Raw genomic sequence first — 12,305 nt, forward strand, 5'->3', positions numbered from 1 at the left:
CCAGCTGCTCTGCGTGTGGGCTATCCCAGGGGTGTGAGCTGTGTTACTAAAAGCAATATTGCCCCCTCTGTGACTGGCTGAGGTGGACCTGAGTCCCAGGGAGTTGAAGGCTGCCCTACGGGGCATCTGGCACCAGGTTTTGTCCAGATAATACAATATCACTGACCATGGATGAAAACTGGACTTCTCCTCCATGGATGGTTCTCACCACCCATCCCCCCAATTCCCTTCTGATCTCATTTCCCGTACTCTTCTCTCTTTTCTGTTCTTTGAGGGGTCACACCTCTGCTCTTTCAGTTCCTAGATATGTGGTAAGGTCACAACCCTCCGGGCCCCAGTTTTCCCATCTGTGAAATGAGCATAGCAGTAACTCCCTATCTCTTATGCTTTCTGGTGTCTGGCATACAAGAGGGGCAATCACATTTTCCTTGGTTGTTGTTATTTTTATTTTTATCATTACCTGCTCAGCGGGGGCTCAAATGAAAGCCGGCAGGGCGTGTGGGTAGACAACTTAGGTTCTGGAACTTGCCAAGTCTGCGTTCGAATCCTAGCCTTCCCTTTACCAGCTCTGCAAAATGCGGGCTCTAGGTCCAGGTGCCTGCTCATGCCAAGTGACTTACAAAGGCTCCCTCTATCGAGCACTTCCTGTGTGTCAAGAACTGTACTGAGCCCCTGGCATGCATAGCATGATGCTCGAAACGGTAGCAGATATTATCCTCCCATCTGAGCCCAGGGATTTTGCCTTTCTGAGCCTCAGTTCCCCCTTCCGCAAAACGGAGATAACAGCAATGCCTGGAACCATGAGCACCTATAATTCTTTACTGCTACCACTCAGCAATGAAGTCCAGCCAACTCCCAAGCTCACAGGGACACACACTGAACCTCAGGACCTTGTCTGGGTTATTCTCCATCTGTCCCCTCCTTTCGGGTTTAGTGCCTGCTATCCTAGAGGCTGCCGCATTCCTTGGAAGTCCCTTGACACTGCCCACTCCTTACAAATGGGCACTCTGGTGGAGTTTGCCTTCTGTTTCCTGTAGAAACCCTGCTGCCTTAGCCCCCCTCCTTTGCTGTAGAATCCACTTTATTATGGACCGTCTATTTTGGGGGTGGGGGAGGAGGCACTTTCTCCCTGGTACAGTGCATCCAGGGCATAAGCTCTGACCCTAGCCCCTACCCCCACCTGGCACGGTCCTGATCTGCCATGAGCAGGTGGTAACTTTGCCACAGCAACATTCTCCCACCAACTCCACCTTGGTGAGCTCCTGGGCGTTGGCCAAATTATCCACTGCGATGGCCAAGAACACGTTCAGGAGGGTGTCTGCAAACGTCGGAGTCAGGGAAAGCATCGCCACTTGGACCTTGATATCTGGGACTCCTGAATTCCTCCCCTTGTGCCCCGCAATCTGCTCTCCCTGAGGCCCGGGCACGTCCCCATTTCCCCACACAGAGGATACAGTTCCCAAAGAGCGTCAGCACGATGAAGTAGATGGAGAACACCATGCCGCCCTGCACACCCCCCTGAGACTTGATGCCGTCGTACATGACCTCATTCCAGTCTTCGCCCGTCAGGATCTGAAAGGGGAGGGAGAAACACACAGCCAACCCCCTCTCAACCTTGGGCCCCTCGGAGATGCAGCTGTGGAGCCGGAACCTGCCGTGTGGGCCCCTCCTTGGCCCTTGTCTCTGGGCGGGGAGGGTCTCATCTGTTTGCAAGAGGAAAGGGCTGTTCCTGCATTGAGGGGCTCTCAGCCTGTTCTAGGAAAAAGTGACCCTGCAGGAGTCACAATCTTTCTGTAACTCCATCTTCCCTGATGTGATAAGGGGATTTTGCTATAGGCTGAGTTGTACTCCCTAAATTCATATGTTGAAGCTCTAAACGCTTGTGTGATGGTATTTGGAGATGGAAGGGAATTAGGATTAGATGAAGACATGACAGTGGGGCCCTCATGAGGGGATTAGTGCCTTTATAAGAAAAGACACCAGAGAACTTGGTCTCTCTCTCTCTCTCTCTCCCTGCCATGTGAGAGAGAAGTGAGAAGGTGGCCGTCTGCAAGCCAGGAAGAGAGTCCTTACCAGGAACCAACCCTGCATGCACCCTGATTGTGGACCTCCAGCCTCCAGAACTGTGAGAAATACATTTCTCTTGCCATATATTCACTGGTACATCTGGACTGCTGTGTCTGGGGGTGGTGATGGTGGTGGTACTGGTGACCAGAGGAAGCCTCAGGTAAAGGGACACAGGTGCTGGCAAACAGAAGTTGTGTAGATGCATATGGGAAGGGCTATGTATGTAGCATCCACACAATTGTTAAAAAATATCCAACTTCCCTCCTTTGTATTATTTCCATGAGGATAAAGTAAATGTGAAAGAACTCCCAAAACATTAATCTGTTAATGCAGGGTTTTTTAGCCTTGGTACTACTGACATTTGGGACTTCCTCCCGTCCTGTGCACTGTAGGGTGTTGACCGGCATCCTTGGCCTCTACCCATTAGATGGCAGTAACATGCCCCCACACCCCCAGCTGTGACAACCCAAAATGTTTTCAGATACTACTAGGTGACCTTGGGGGACAGACTCCCTCTTGGGCAAGAACCCTTGTGCTGAAGATATATAGATGGTGATTACTATTAATAATCATTTATGTGAGGGCTCAGAACTTTATGGCTGGCTTCCCTTTCCAAGCCCCTGTCTAGGGGTCTCATTTAGAAATTACCTCTCCCCCAGGAGAAGAGAGGAGTGAAGTCACATTTTCCATAAACTCTCTGTCCCCTAAAGAGACAGAACCCACATGGAAAGACTCTGGAAGTCCCAGCTAGGCCAGTTCCAAACCTCAGGGTATGTGCCTACATGGGTACAGAAATTGGTTTGGGGAGACCACCCAGGGTCAATCTGTTTGCCTTGGAATATGGGATCGGGGTGTCTTCCAATCTGGGGGAGGATGGTGTATTATCCATGTCTATTACTTTCTATGTTCTGATGCTTTGACATATGTGGGAGGCCTTGTTGACCCTGGAGGGAGTCAGGACGAGCTAATTCTTAGAGATAGTAACCACCTTGCCTGTGAATGTGCTTTTCAAATGCAAACCAACCAATTCAGAACCCACACTCCCAACCACCTCCACTACTGGGCTCTTACAATCAGGGCCAACCTTCTCCTGTCAGAATCAGCCCAGGGTCAGGTACCAGACAACTCAGGACAGCTCCAGGGCCTGATGAAATTATTTAAACTAGCCAATCCTAAGCCTGCTTAACGTGCCTTGCCCATTTCTTCCTGTGGAAACCACGATAAAGGCTCCTGCTCACGTTCCCCGCTCCCTCTGTCTCCTGACGAACTCTGGTGCTTCCCTGTATGTCCCTGCATTCATGGGGCTGGCTGAAGGTTGTACCTGAAATACCGTCATTATTGCTGCTGGAAAGGTGTCGAAGTTGGTAGGAGGAGTCCCTTCATCAAAATTAAACCTGCAGAGAGGACACAGACATTTCATGTTGGTCCCACCTCAGGTGTCCTGAGGGCTTGGCTCAGTACCTTGTATCCAGGGCAGTATCTCTGTCCCCTAAAAGGACACCCTGCGTGGTACCCCGGGCCCCGCCCATCTGGGTGAGTGCACTGGGCATCCAGGCCATGAGGAGGGAAGACTGTGTGATGCAGGTGGGCCTGGGTCTCTGGAGGCACTGAGCAAGGTGCCTGGGGCTGGGAGGCCCTGGGCTGGACCCCAGGGAAGCAGACTTCGGAGAATCCGCTGAGCACTCACTGTCCACCAAAGAGTTGCATTCCCAGAAGGGCAAAGACGACGATGAACAGGAAAAGGAGGAACAACAGGCTGATGATGGATTTCATGGAGTTGAGAAGAGAGACGACCAGGTTCCTGAGAGATGCCCAGTACCTGCCAACAGAGGCCAGGGTTTGGGGGGGGGGTGGGGGTCAGGTTGGGCCAGGGCGGCAGCAGCTAAGCCCACCTTCCCAACATGGTGGAGGTGACCCCACCCTGGCCCCCACCCCCATTCTCATCGGGATGCCAGGGAACCCCAAAGACTTACTTTGTGACTTTGAAAATACGCAATAACCTGAGGGCTCGTAACACACTGATTCCAAAGGATGTGCCGGGTTTTATGACGGCCCAGATGACCTCAAAGATGCTTCCGATGATGACCTAGAACAGAGGACCCGGTCTCATGTCCAGGCTCCTTGCAAACGTGCCCTGGGTCTGAACCTTGCAGGAACCCGATCCAACTCCCACCCTCAAACAGAATCAGGGTGAGGGTCTCAGACCCCTCTCATCCCTTCTCTTTTTTAACTTATTAAGAGCTGATGAGCACAAAGAATTCATGAAACACATAATTACAAAGCGAATGCCCACGAAACCACCACCTATGTCAAGAAATAAGACATGTCAGCAGCCTGAAAGCCTCCAGGGACCCCTAGACATTAGCCACCTCCTTGAATTTTATGCTAACCGTTTCCTTTAACCATTTGCATTTAAAAAATTGAGGCGGAATTCACATAACATAAAATTAACCAGAAAGGTTAACTCAAAATAGGGCACAATGCAGTGGCCTTTAGTACATTCACCATGTTGTATAACCATCACCCCCCTCTAGTTCTGAAACATTTCCAATCATCCCCCAAGAAGACCCCGGACCCATTAGCAGCCACTTCCCATCCCCCTCTTCCCAGCCCCTGGCAACCACTAATCTACTTCCTGTCACTGGAGATTTGCCTGTTCTGGACATTTCCTATAAATGGAATTATGTAATATGTGACCTTTTATTTTATGTCTGGCTTCTTTCGCTTATCATCATGTTTTCGAGGTCTCTGCCTTTTGAAAGCATTCAAGGATCCTCCGTAATCCGTATAGCTTAGTTTCACCCATCTGAACTTTCACGAGCAGAATCATGCCGTATGGACTGGTTTTGTCAGTGCCTTGCTTCCTTCCGTGCAGTATTATGTAGCTGATGGGTGTGGCTGTTTTTGCTTGCCTCTCATTGGTGCAGAGAATTTCATGATGTGGCTAGGCCACAACTTTATCCACTCTATTGCAAGGGAATATTTGGGTCGTTTGGTCTGGGACTAGCGAGGCTGCTCAGGACATTCTTGTATGTGTCTCCTGGGCATCTGTGTGAGTTTCTCTAGGGTGAATCCCTAGCAGTGGAATCGCCAGGTCAATCCTACTTTCCAAAAAGGGTCCACAAATTTCCCCTCCCACTAGCAGTGGTCGAGGAGGGCTCTAGGGGCTCTGTATCCTTGCTGAAGCTGGGATAGTGCTTTCATTCCTTTTGCATTCAGCAGAGTCTCTCATATCCAGGGGTGATCCTACTTCTCTCTTTTGGATGTCCCCAGGTGTCAGCCATTCTAAGCTAGAGCTGGAGAACTGAAATCCTTAGAAACCAGACCACTTACCCCACAATCAAAACAGTTGAAGGAAGAGTGGAAGTAAGGCCGCGTCCCAAGCCCGTACATTTTTATAAACATTTCGGACATAAAGAGTCCTAAGAAAATGAATTCTGCATAGTCTAGAAGGGAGAGGGGGGAAAACAGAGGAGGTTAGATCTGTGGAGGGGAGGTTCCAGATGGCTCTGACATTCCTGTTAATTGCAACCCTGGCTGGTGGGTTCCTGGGTGCTGACTATATATTTTTTTAAAAAGTTAATTAATGAATTAAAAAAAATTTAAATTGAAGTATAGTTGATTTATAATGTTCCAGGTGTACAGCAAAGTGATTTAGTTATATATACATATATATTCTTTTTCATATTCTTTTCCATTATGGGTTATTACAGGATATTAAATATAGTTCCCTGTGTTATACAGCAGGTCCTTGTTGTTTATTTTATGCATCTTACTACATTTTTAAAATGAATAAATGAATGAATTAACTAACTGACTAACAGCTAACTGACTAATTGGATAACTAACAAAGTGGTTCCATGATGCCAGCATGTCATAATCTAAGAATTATGACTAAACCACTTTTATATGTCTGACTTCCAAAGGAATAAGAGAAACAGAAATCATGACAGTGTCCTATTTGTCATCCTTGTGTTGGCGACTTAGTTGGAGGCCACAGGCAACTAACCTAAGGCATGGCTTTTCTCCGAACCTTGAAAACTCATTTACGTCCCTTGGAAATCCTGTCTTGCTGATGTCTGAAAGTCGTGATGCAAGACAAAGCCTTTTGTTTTTTGGTGAGAAAGCATAATGGTGCAAATACCTTGGGGAGAGGTAACTCATGGTTATTGGTTTGCTCCAGCAAAGAAATGTTTAATAGCAGTCCCTTTTCTGAGACGGCTTTCTTGGTGGGGTAGGAAGTTGAGGGGTCAGGAAGGGCATGAGTAGTCACCTACTGGAGGGGAAGGAGAGGTAAGGAGGAATTCTGAGGGGAGGAAAGCATACAGAAAGGGAAGACAGAGGACCCAAATCTCCAAGAATTCCATTTTGGTCACATAGTTAACTCTGTTTGAAGGTCAAGGGTATTTGTTATATCATTCTTTTTTTTAGTGGTGTAAGATTTTTTTCTAGTTCTTTGTTATTTTACTTTCTTTTTCTTTTTTTTTGGCTGTACCGCGCAGCTTGTGGGATCTTAGCTCCCCAATCAGGCGTTGAACCCGGGCCCTCGGCAGTGAAACCGCAGAGTCCTAACCACTGGACCACCAGGGAATTCCCTGTTATATCATTCTTTTAAGAGGTGGTTTGAACTGACGGTTAAGGTCTTTCCCACTCATTCCTGATGGAAACTTTCCCTTAGTTTTAGGACTCCAGGGAGCTCCTAGTGTCTGAGGGAAACTCTAGGGTCTCCAGGGCCCCTGAGACCAAAATGTCAGCAAGGGAAATCTGTCCATAACATCTGGTGTATTCCAAAAACCACCAGAAGAAACTCTGGGACAACTTAAGAGTTTCCAAGATACTTGTTCCCCAGTTACCATGGAAATATGATAGCTGGTGATGCACAAGGCCTGAGAGAATTACTTTTCTGTAGCACTAGGGGATCTGGAAGAACTTTCAGGGTCATCAAATCCAATTTCCACCAAGTACAGAAGAGGAATTTGAGACCCAGAGAAACAACTACACTTCATTGATTTCAAGACACATATTTTTGTTCACATTTTGACATCTCCGAAACTGGGGTGTATCTTAAAATTGGCATGTCCCAGTTTAGACGGCAGCATTGTTTTATTTCTTAGTGGCACATAAAATAAAAATAAAAGAGTGCCTTATAATTGAAGATGTGTTTGATTGATGGACAATGGTAAGAGCTTGTCCAAGGTCACATGGAGAGTTAGGGGCAGGGCAGGCATCAAGAACCCAGGTTACCTGGTAATCAGGGCAGGGATGTACCATCAGATACAGCTTGGACTCTGGGTTCAAATCCTGGCTACATCACTAACTAGCTGTGTGACTCTGGGCAAGTTGCTTAACCTCTCTGTGTTGCAGTTTTCTCAACTGGAAATTGATAATTAAAGGACGTTTACAGACACAGAGGCCCCAGGCAAGAAGTCCCAACCCCCTGTTCCTGAACCAGGACAGACAGAGCAAGGTGATTAGTGGGGAGAATATGGGAGATTAAAAATAGGCTATCAGAGGAGGTTAAGACAAAAAGTAAATAGTCCTCATTTATAAGTGACTCCAGGGGGACTAAATGCAATTACTAAGGTTGGAACTAGGTCAGGGCTCTCGGAAGGAGAACTGGCCCCTGGGGAATGTCCTGGGGTGGGGGGCGTTCAGCCAACGTGACTGGGAACAATGAGGGTTACAAGGAGACAATGACATGGACCAGGCTCCCAGGCCTCTCTAGGCTGAAGACTCAACTTCTCCAACGGTTGTCTGGGTTAATCTGAACCAGGTCAGAAGGGTAGAGAACCTACAGACCTAAGTCAGACAAGCCAGTAGATGTAGGAGGAGGGCAGCCAGCAGGAAAACAGGTTTTGGGGAGTCCTCATTCGGGACCCATAAGCCAGAGCCAAGGTATCCACTTGCCTTCCTTACTGTCCAGCCATTACTCTTGTTGATTCCTAAGACCTCTTTACTTTTTAAATCCCGCTCAGAGGTCTCCCCACCTTTCACTGCTTCTTTTCCCCCAACCTGGTCATCAGTTTTGATACTATCTCATATTAATTCCTGAAATCTGGGAATAGGCCCAGAAGGGCAAAGCCTTGGAAATCCTGGTACTCACTGAGGGAGCAAGATGTTTTCACATTTGTTAGAGAGTATCTTCTAGGAATGAATCCCAGACATAAGGAAGTCAAAAAGGACAGGAGATGAAAGGGGAAAGAAGCAGAAGGTTTGAAAGAAAAGGGAAGAAGCAGAGAGTCAGAAATGAGAATAGAAAATGGGTACAACACACAGGTCACTTTTTTTTATCTCTAATGTGCCCCCATCTCTCAACCATAAATTATTTGATTCCCAGAGATGCACCTAGAAATCACATGTATGTTTCTGTCTCTATCTGGCTGTCTTGCAGTCTCCGACTCTCTCTGTCTCTCTTCCAATGCACCCCTACGAGCCTTTCTTAGAAAGTGATCATGGAAGTCTCTGGTGGCCTAAAGTCCAGCGTCCAGCTCAGGCCCAAAGAAACAGGGTTCTGTCATGGTTGCAGCGGCAACATCAGCCCCAAGTTGAGTGGTAGACATGGCCAAATGAAGGGACAAAGTCAATGAGGACCAAAGAAGGAACACATACCATCAGAGAAAGAGAACTGGAAAAAGGGTGTGAGGAAGGCATCAGGGAGCCAGTGGGGGTGGGGCCAGGAGGTACTCACAGAGGAAGTCGGAGAGCCACTCGGGCTGGTTGTAATGAACGATAGCGACACACAGCGTGTTGAGGGCTACCAGACTGAGCACAGTCCAGTAGAAGGCCTGAGTTTTGACCATGCGGCGGATGTAGAAACGCATCCTCCTCTCCTTTTTGTGAAAAAAGGTTGAGTTCTCCAGCTTGGCACTTTTAATGCTGGCTCGGGCGAAGGGAGACCCTGCCAGGGAAAGGATGGAGAATGTCAAGGTGTTCCTGCAGAGGAAATTAGCCGATGCATGGCCCAGGCACGGATTGTGGCCAGGGAATCCATTCGCCTCCCAAGCAAGGAAGCCCCTGAGAACCATCATGACCTATGGGCTTAGCTTTCCAGAGATGGAGCTTATGAGAAGGGGATGCCCCTGAAAATAACAGTATTGGAAATAACCAATGATTGCTCAGGATGTCAACAGGGAGGCTGATGGCTCTTCATCGCTGGAGCCAACTTTCTGTATCTTCCTCTCCTGGCCATGTCTGATGACTCTGGGGAGTCATGCCACAGGGTGGGATAAGGTAGGCGCCTCTGCTCAGGACTCCCAGTGCAGAGGCAGGTAGCAGAACTGCATGGACCATACTTGGAAAGCCTTCAGGAGGAGGTGTGGATAGGATCCTAGTTTTCCATGGATATGTCACTTTAGAAATAATCACCAAAGAATGAGCCAGCTGTGCCCACTGCCTACGTATATTTTTGCTCCTAAGCATTTACAAGGTACCTACTGTGCCAGGCTCTGTCCCAGGTGTTCCAGATACACGTTAACAGAGTCCTGCACTCTTGGGACTGATACTCCAGCGGGGGAGACGGAAAGCAAGCATACTATAATCAATAGTAAATTAATAGTGTGATGGGGGACTTCCCTGGTGGTCCAGTGGCTAAGGCTCCACACTCCCAATGCAGGGGGCCCGGCTATGTTCCCTGATCAGGGAACCAGATCCCACATGCTGCAACTAGGAGTTCACATGCCACAACTAAAGATCCTGCGTGCTGCAAATAAGACCTGGCACAGCCAAATAAATAAATAAATATTAAAAAAAATAGTGTGATGGAAGGTGAAAAGTGCTTTGGAAAAAAGAGAAAGTAGAGCAAAATAAGGGGACTGGGACCCCCAGGAGGGACCACTGGGCAGGTGGCAGTACTAAATCAAGTGGTTAAGGTGAAGGAGTTGGCCTGAGTTACCTTAGTATCTTAGGTACCTTACGCAGAGGAGATAGCAAGTGCAAAGGCCCTGAGGCAGGAATGTGCCTGCCTGACATACTGTGGGAGCATCATAAAGAGAACAGTGTGGCTGGCGTGGAGTGGTTCAGGTGGGAAAAGGGAAGAGGTGAGGGCAGGGAGGAGACTGGGCAGGTTGTGAAGGGCCTTGGGGGCTGTGGGGAGAACTTGGGCTTTTGTTTTGAGTGAGGTGGGAGCCATGGAGGGTTTGAGCAGAGGAGGGATGTGAGCTGACTGGGGTTCACAGGTGCCCCCTGGCTGCTGTGGGGGGCAAAGACTGTGGAAGGCAAGGGCAGGAGCAGGGAGGAGGTGACGGCTCTAGTCCAGGCAAATGATAATGGGGCTACCATTCCATAGTGGCTGAGAAGGAAGAAGAGTGGGCAGATTTGGGATGTATTGTTTAAGGTAGATTTTGACATTTGCTGATGGACCAAGTGTGGGTGGAAGAGAGAGGGAGAAGCCAAGGTTTTTGGCCTGAGCCCCGGGAGGGATAGGAGGGAGGTTCAGAGCTCAGTTTTGGATAGATTGATTTTACCTTCTAAAATACCTCCTCTTGTGGGACTTCCCTGGTGGCGCAGTGGAAAAGAATCCGCCTGCCAATGCAGGGGACACAGGTTCGAGCCCTGGTCTGGGAAGATCCCACATGCCGTGGAGCAACTAAGCCCGTGCGCCACAATTACTGAAGCCCGTGTGCCTAGAGCCCGTGCTCCGCAACAAGAGAAGCCACCGCGATGAGAAGCCCGCACACCACAACGAAGAGCAGCCCCTGCTCGCTGCAACTAGAGAAAGCCTGCGCGCAGCAACGAAGACCCAATGCAGCCAAAAATAAATTAAAAAAAAAAATCAAAACTTCCTCTTGAAAATCTTCCATTTCATTCATTTGTGTATTGTTCTTCATTGGTTCATTCATTCTTTCATTTATTCATTAGTGTGCTCATTCGTTCATTTATTTGTGCATTCATTCATTTGTTCACTCATTGGTATGTCATTCATTCATTCATTCATTCATCATTTGTCCATTCATTAGTGCATCCATTAATTCACCAATTTGTTGCTTCATTCATCATTTATTCACACATTCATTCATCCATCCACCCATCCATTATTCATTTGTTCATCCATCCACCCATCCATTCATTCATTTGTTCATTTATACGTTCATCCATCAACCACTTCATCAACCTCATCACACCAGCCAGGCATGGGACACGTAAAACATCTCTCAGGATGCCACTTCCTATTAGCAGAATTCTAAACAGAGGCTGGGAGTTGGCACCCCAGGGGCCATACTGGTTCATCCCGGGTTTGTGAAATTTAAAATTACTGGTCTACATTTAAAAACTGGGAGATTTTCCATAAAAATATGGATTTCAGCTTCTCATGAATGAAAATAACAGCTGACATGTTTTGAACATTTAGAAGGCACTGCGGGGGATGCATGTTACACAGTAAGCTCCTCATCACAACCTTAGGAAGTAGGGACCGTCATTAACACCATTTTACACCCTGAGCAAACAGAGACTGAGGGGAGTCCAGTAACTGGCTAAGAAGTGTCGAGTTAGTTCAGAGCCTGTGCTCTCGGCCACCATGCTGCACTCACTCCTGGAACATGTGGCCGTGAGGAAGGGACCACATTCCTGCCCAGCAGCAGTTGGCCGGGTCCAGTGGCTGGATCCTCCCCTCATGTCCATCACCTGCCTGACCCCATGGGCACTGGGAACCCTAGGGTGGCTCTTCACACCCCTTCCCAGTTGGGACATTTCTGGTCCTTATGGCTCCCAAAGATGTGCCCAGACCCACAGGCATCCACAAGCCTTGGCAATCACACCAGGCAGGAGGCCCCTTACCCCAGCTCCTGCTGGAGCCACATGGAAACCCGGCTCCATCACCAACAGGCAAGTGACCTTGGGCAGATGACCTCGGACAAGTCACCTTGCATCCTGGGACTCCAGTGCCTTCCACCTCACAGGGCCGTTGGGAGAAATCAATGAGTTAATATCCCCTAGCATGACGCTGACACATCATGCTTATTGGTAAGATTAAAATCTCTTACTACAACCCTAAGAGCTGAAATCAAGACCCGTTCACATACCAATGCCTGGAGGAAGTCTTTCCTGATCACAGGGCCTGGAGACACATCCCACAATAGGCATCCCACTCATCAGGAATGGAGAGGAAAGTGAATATTAACTAAACACCTATTGCATGCCAGGCCGTGTGCCAGCTCTGTACTGTCTTCTCTATTTATTGCATTTCATACTTGCTCTGACCCATGCTCCCTTTTTCTATACACTCTTGTCTATACTTTTCC

At 48.2% G+C, this 12,305-nt stretch overlaps 1 protein-coding gene across 13 annotated transcripts in view; it reads right to left on the minus strand.

Annotated features, from left to right (window-relative positions):
• Positions 1-12,305, minus strand: part of CACNA1A (calcium voltage-gated channel subunit alpha1 A) — a 338,534-nt gene that overhangs the window by 82,729 nt on the left and 243,500 nt on the right. For all 13 annotated transcript variants that reach the window (XM_067733510.1, XM_067733512.1, XM_067733517.1 and 10 more), the window contains 7 exons: positions 8,756-8,965; positions 5,401-5,513; positions 4,041-4,153; positions 3,755-3,886; positions 3,389-3,461; positions 1,455-1,572; positions 1,251-1,318 (listed from right to left, as the gene is read on the minus strand). In XM_067733510.1, the coding sequence (XP_067589611.1) occupies positions 1,251-1,318; positions 1,455-1,572; positions 3,389-3,461; positions 3,755-3,886; positions 4,041-4,153; positions 5,401-5,513; positions 8,756-8,965 (827 nt within the window). The remainder of the gene's footprint in view (positions 1-1,250; positions 1,319-1,454; positions 1,573-3,388; positions 3,462-3,754; positions 3,887-4,040; positions 4,154-5,400; positions 5,514-8,755; positions 8,966-12,305) is intronic.

Source organism: Pseudorca crassidens, chromosome 3, assembly GCF_039906515.1.
Source record: "Pseudorca crassidens isolate mPseCra1 chromosome 3, mPseCra1.hap1, whole genome shotgun sequence".
Taxonomy (NCBI): domain Eukaryota; kingdom Metazoa; phylum Chordata; class Mammalia; order Artiodactyla; family Delphinidae; genus Pseudorca; species Pseudorca crassidens.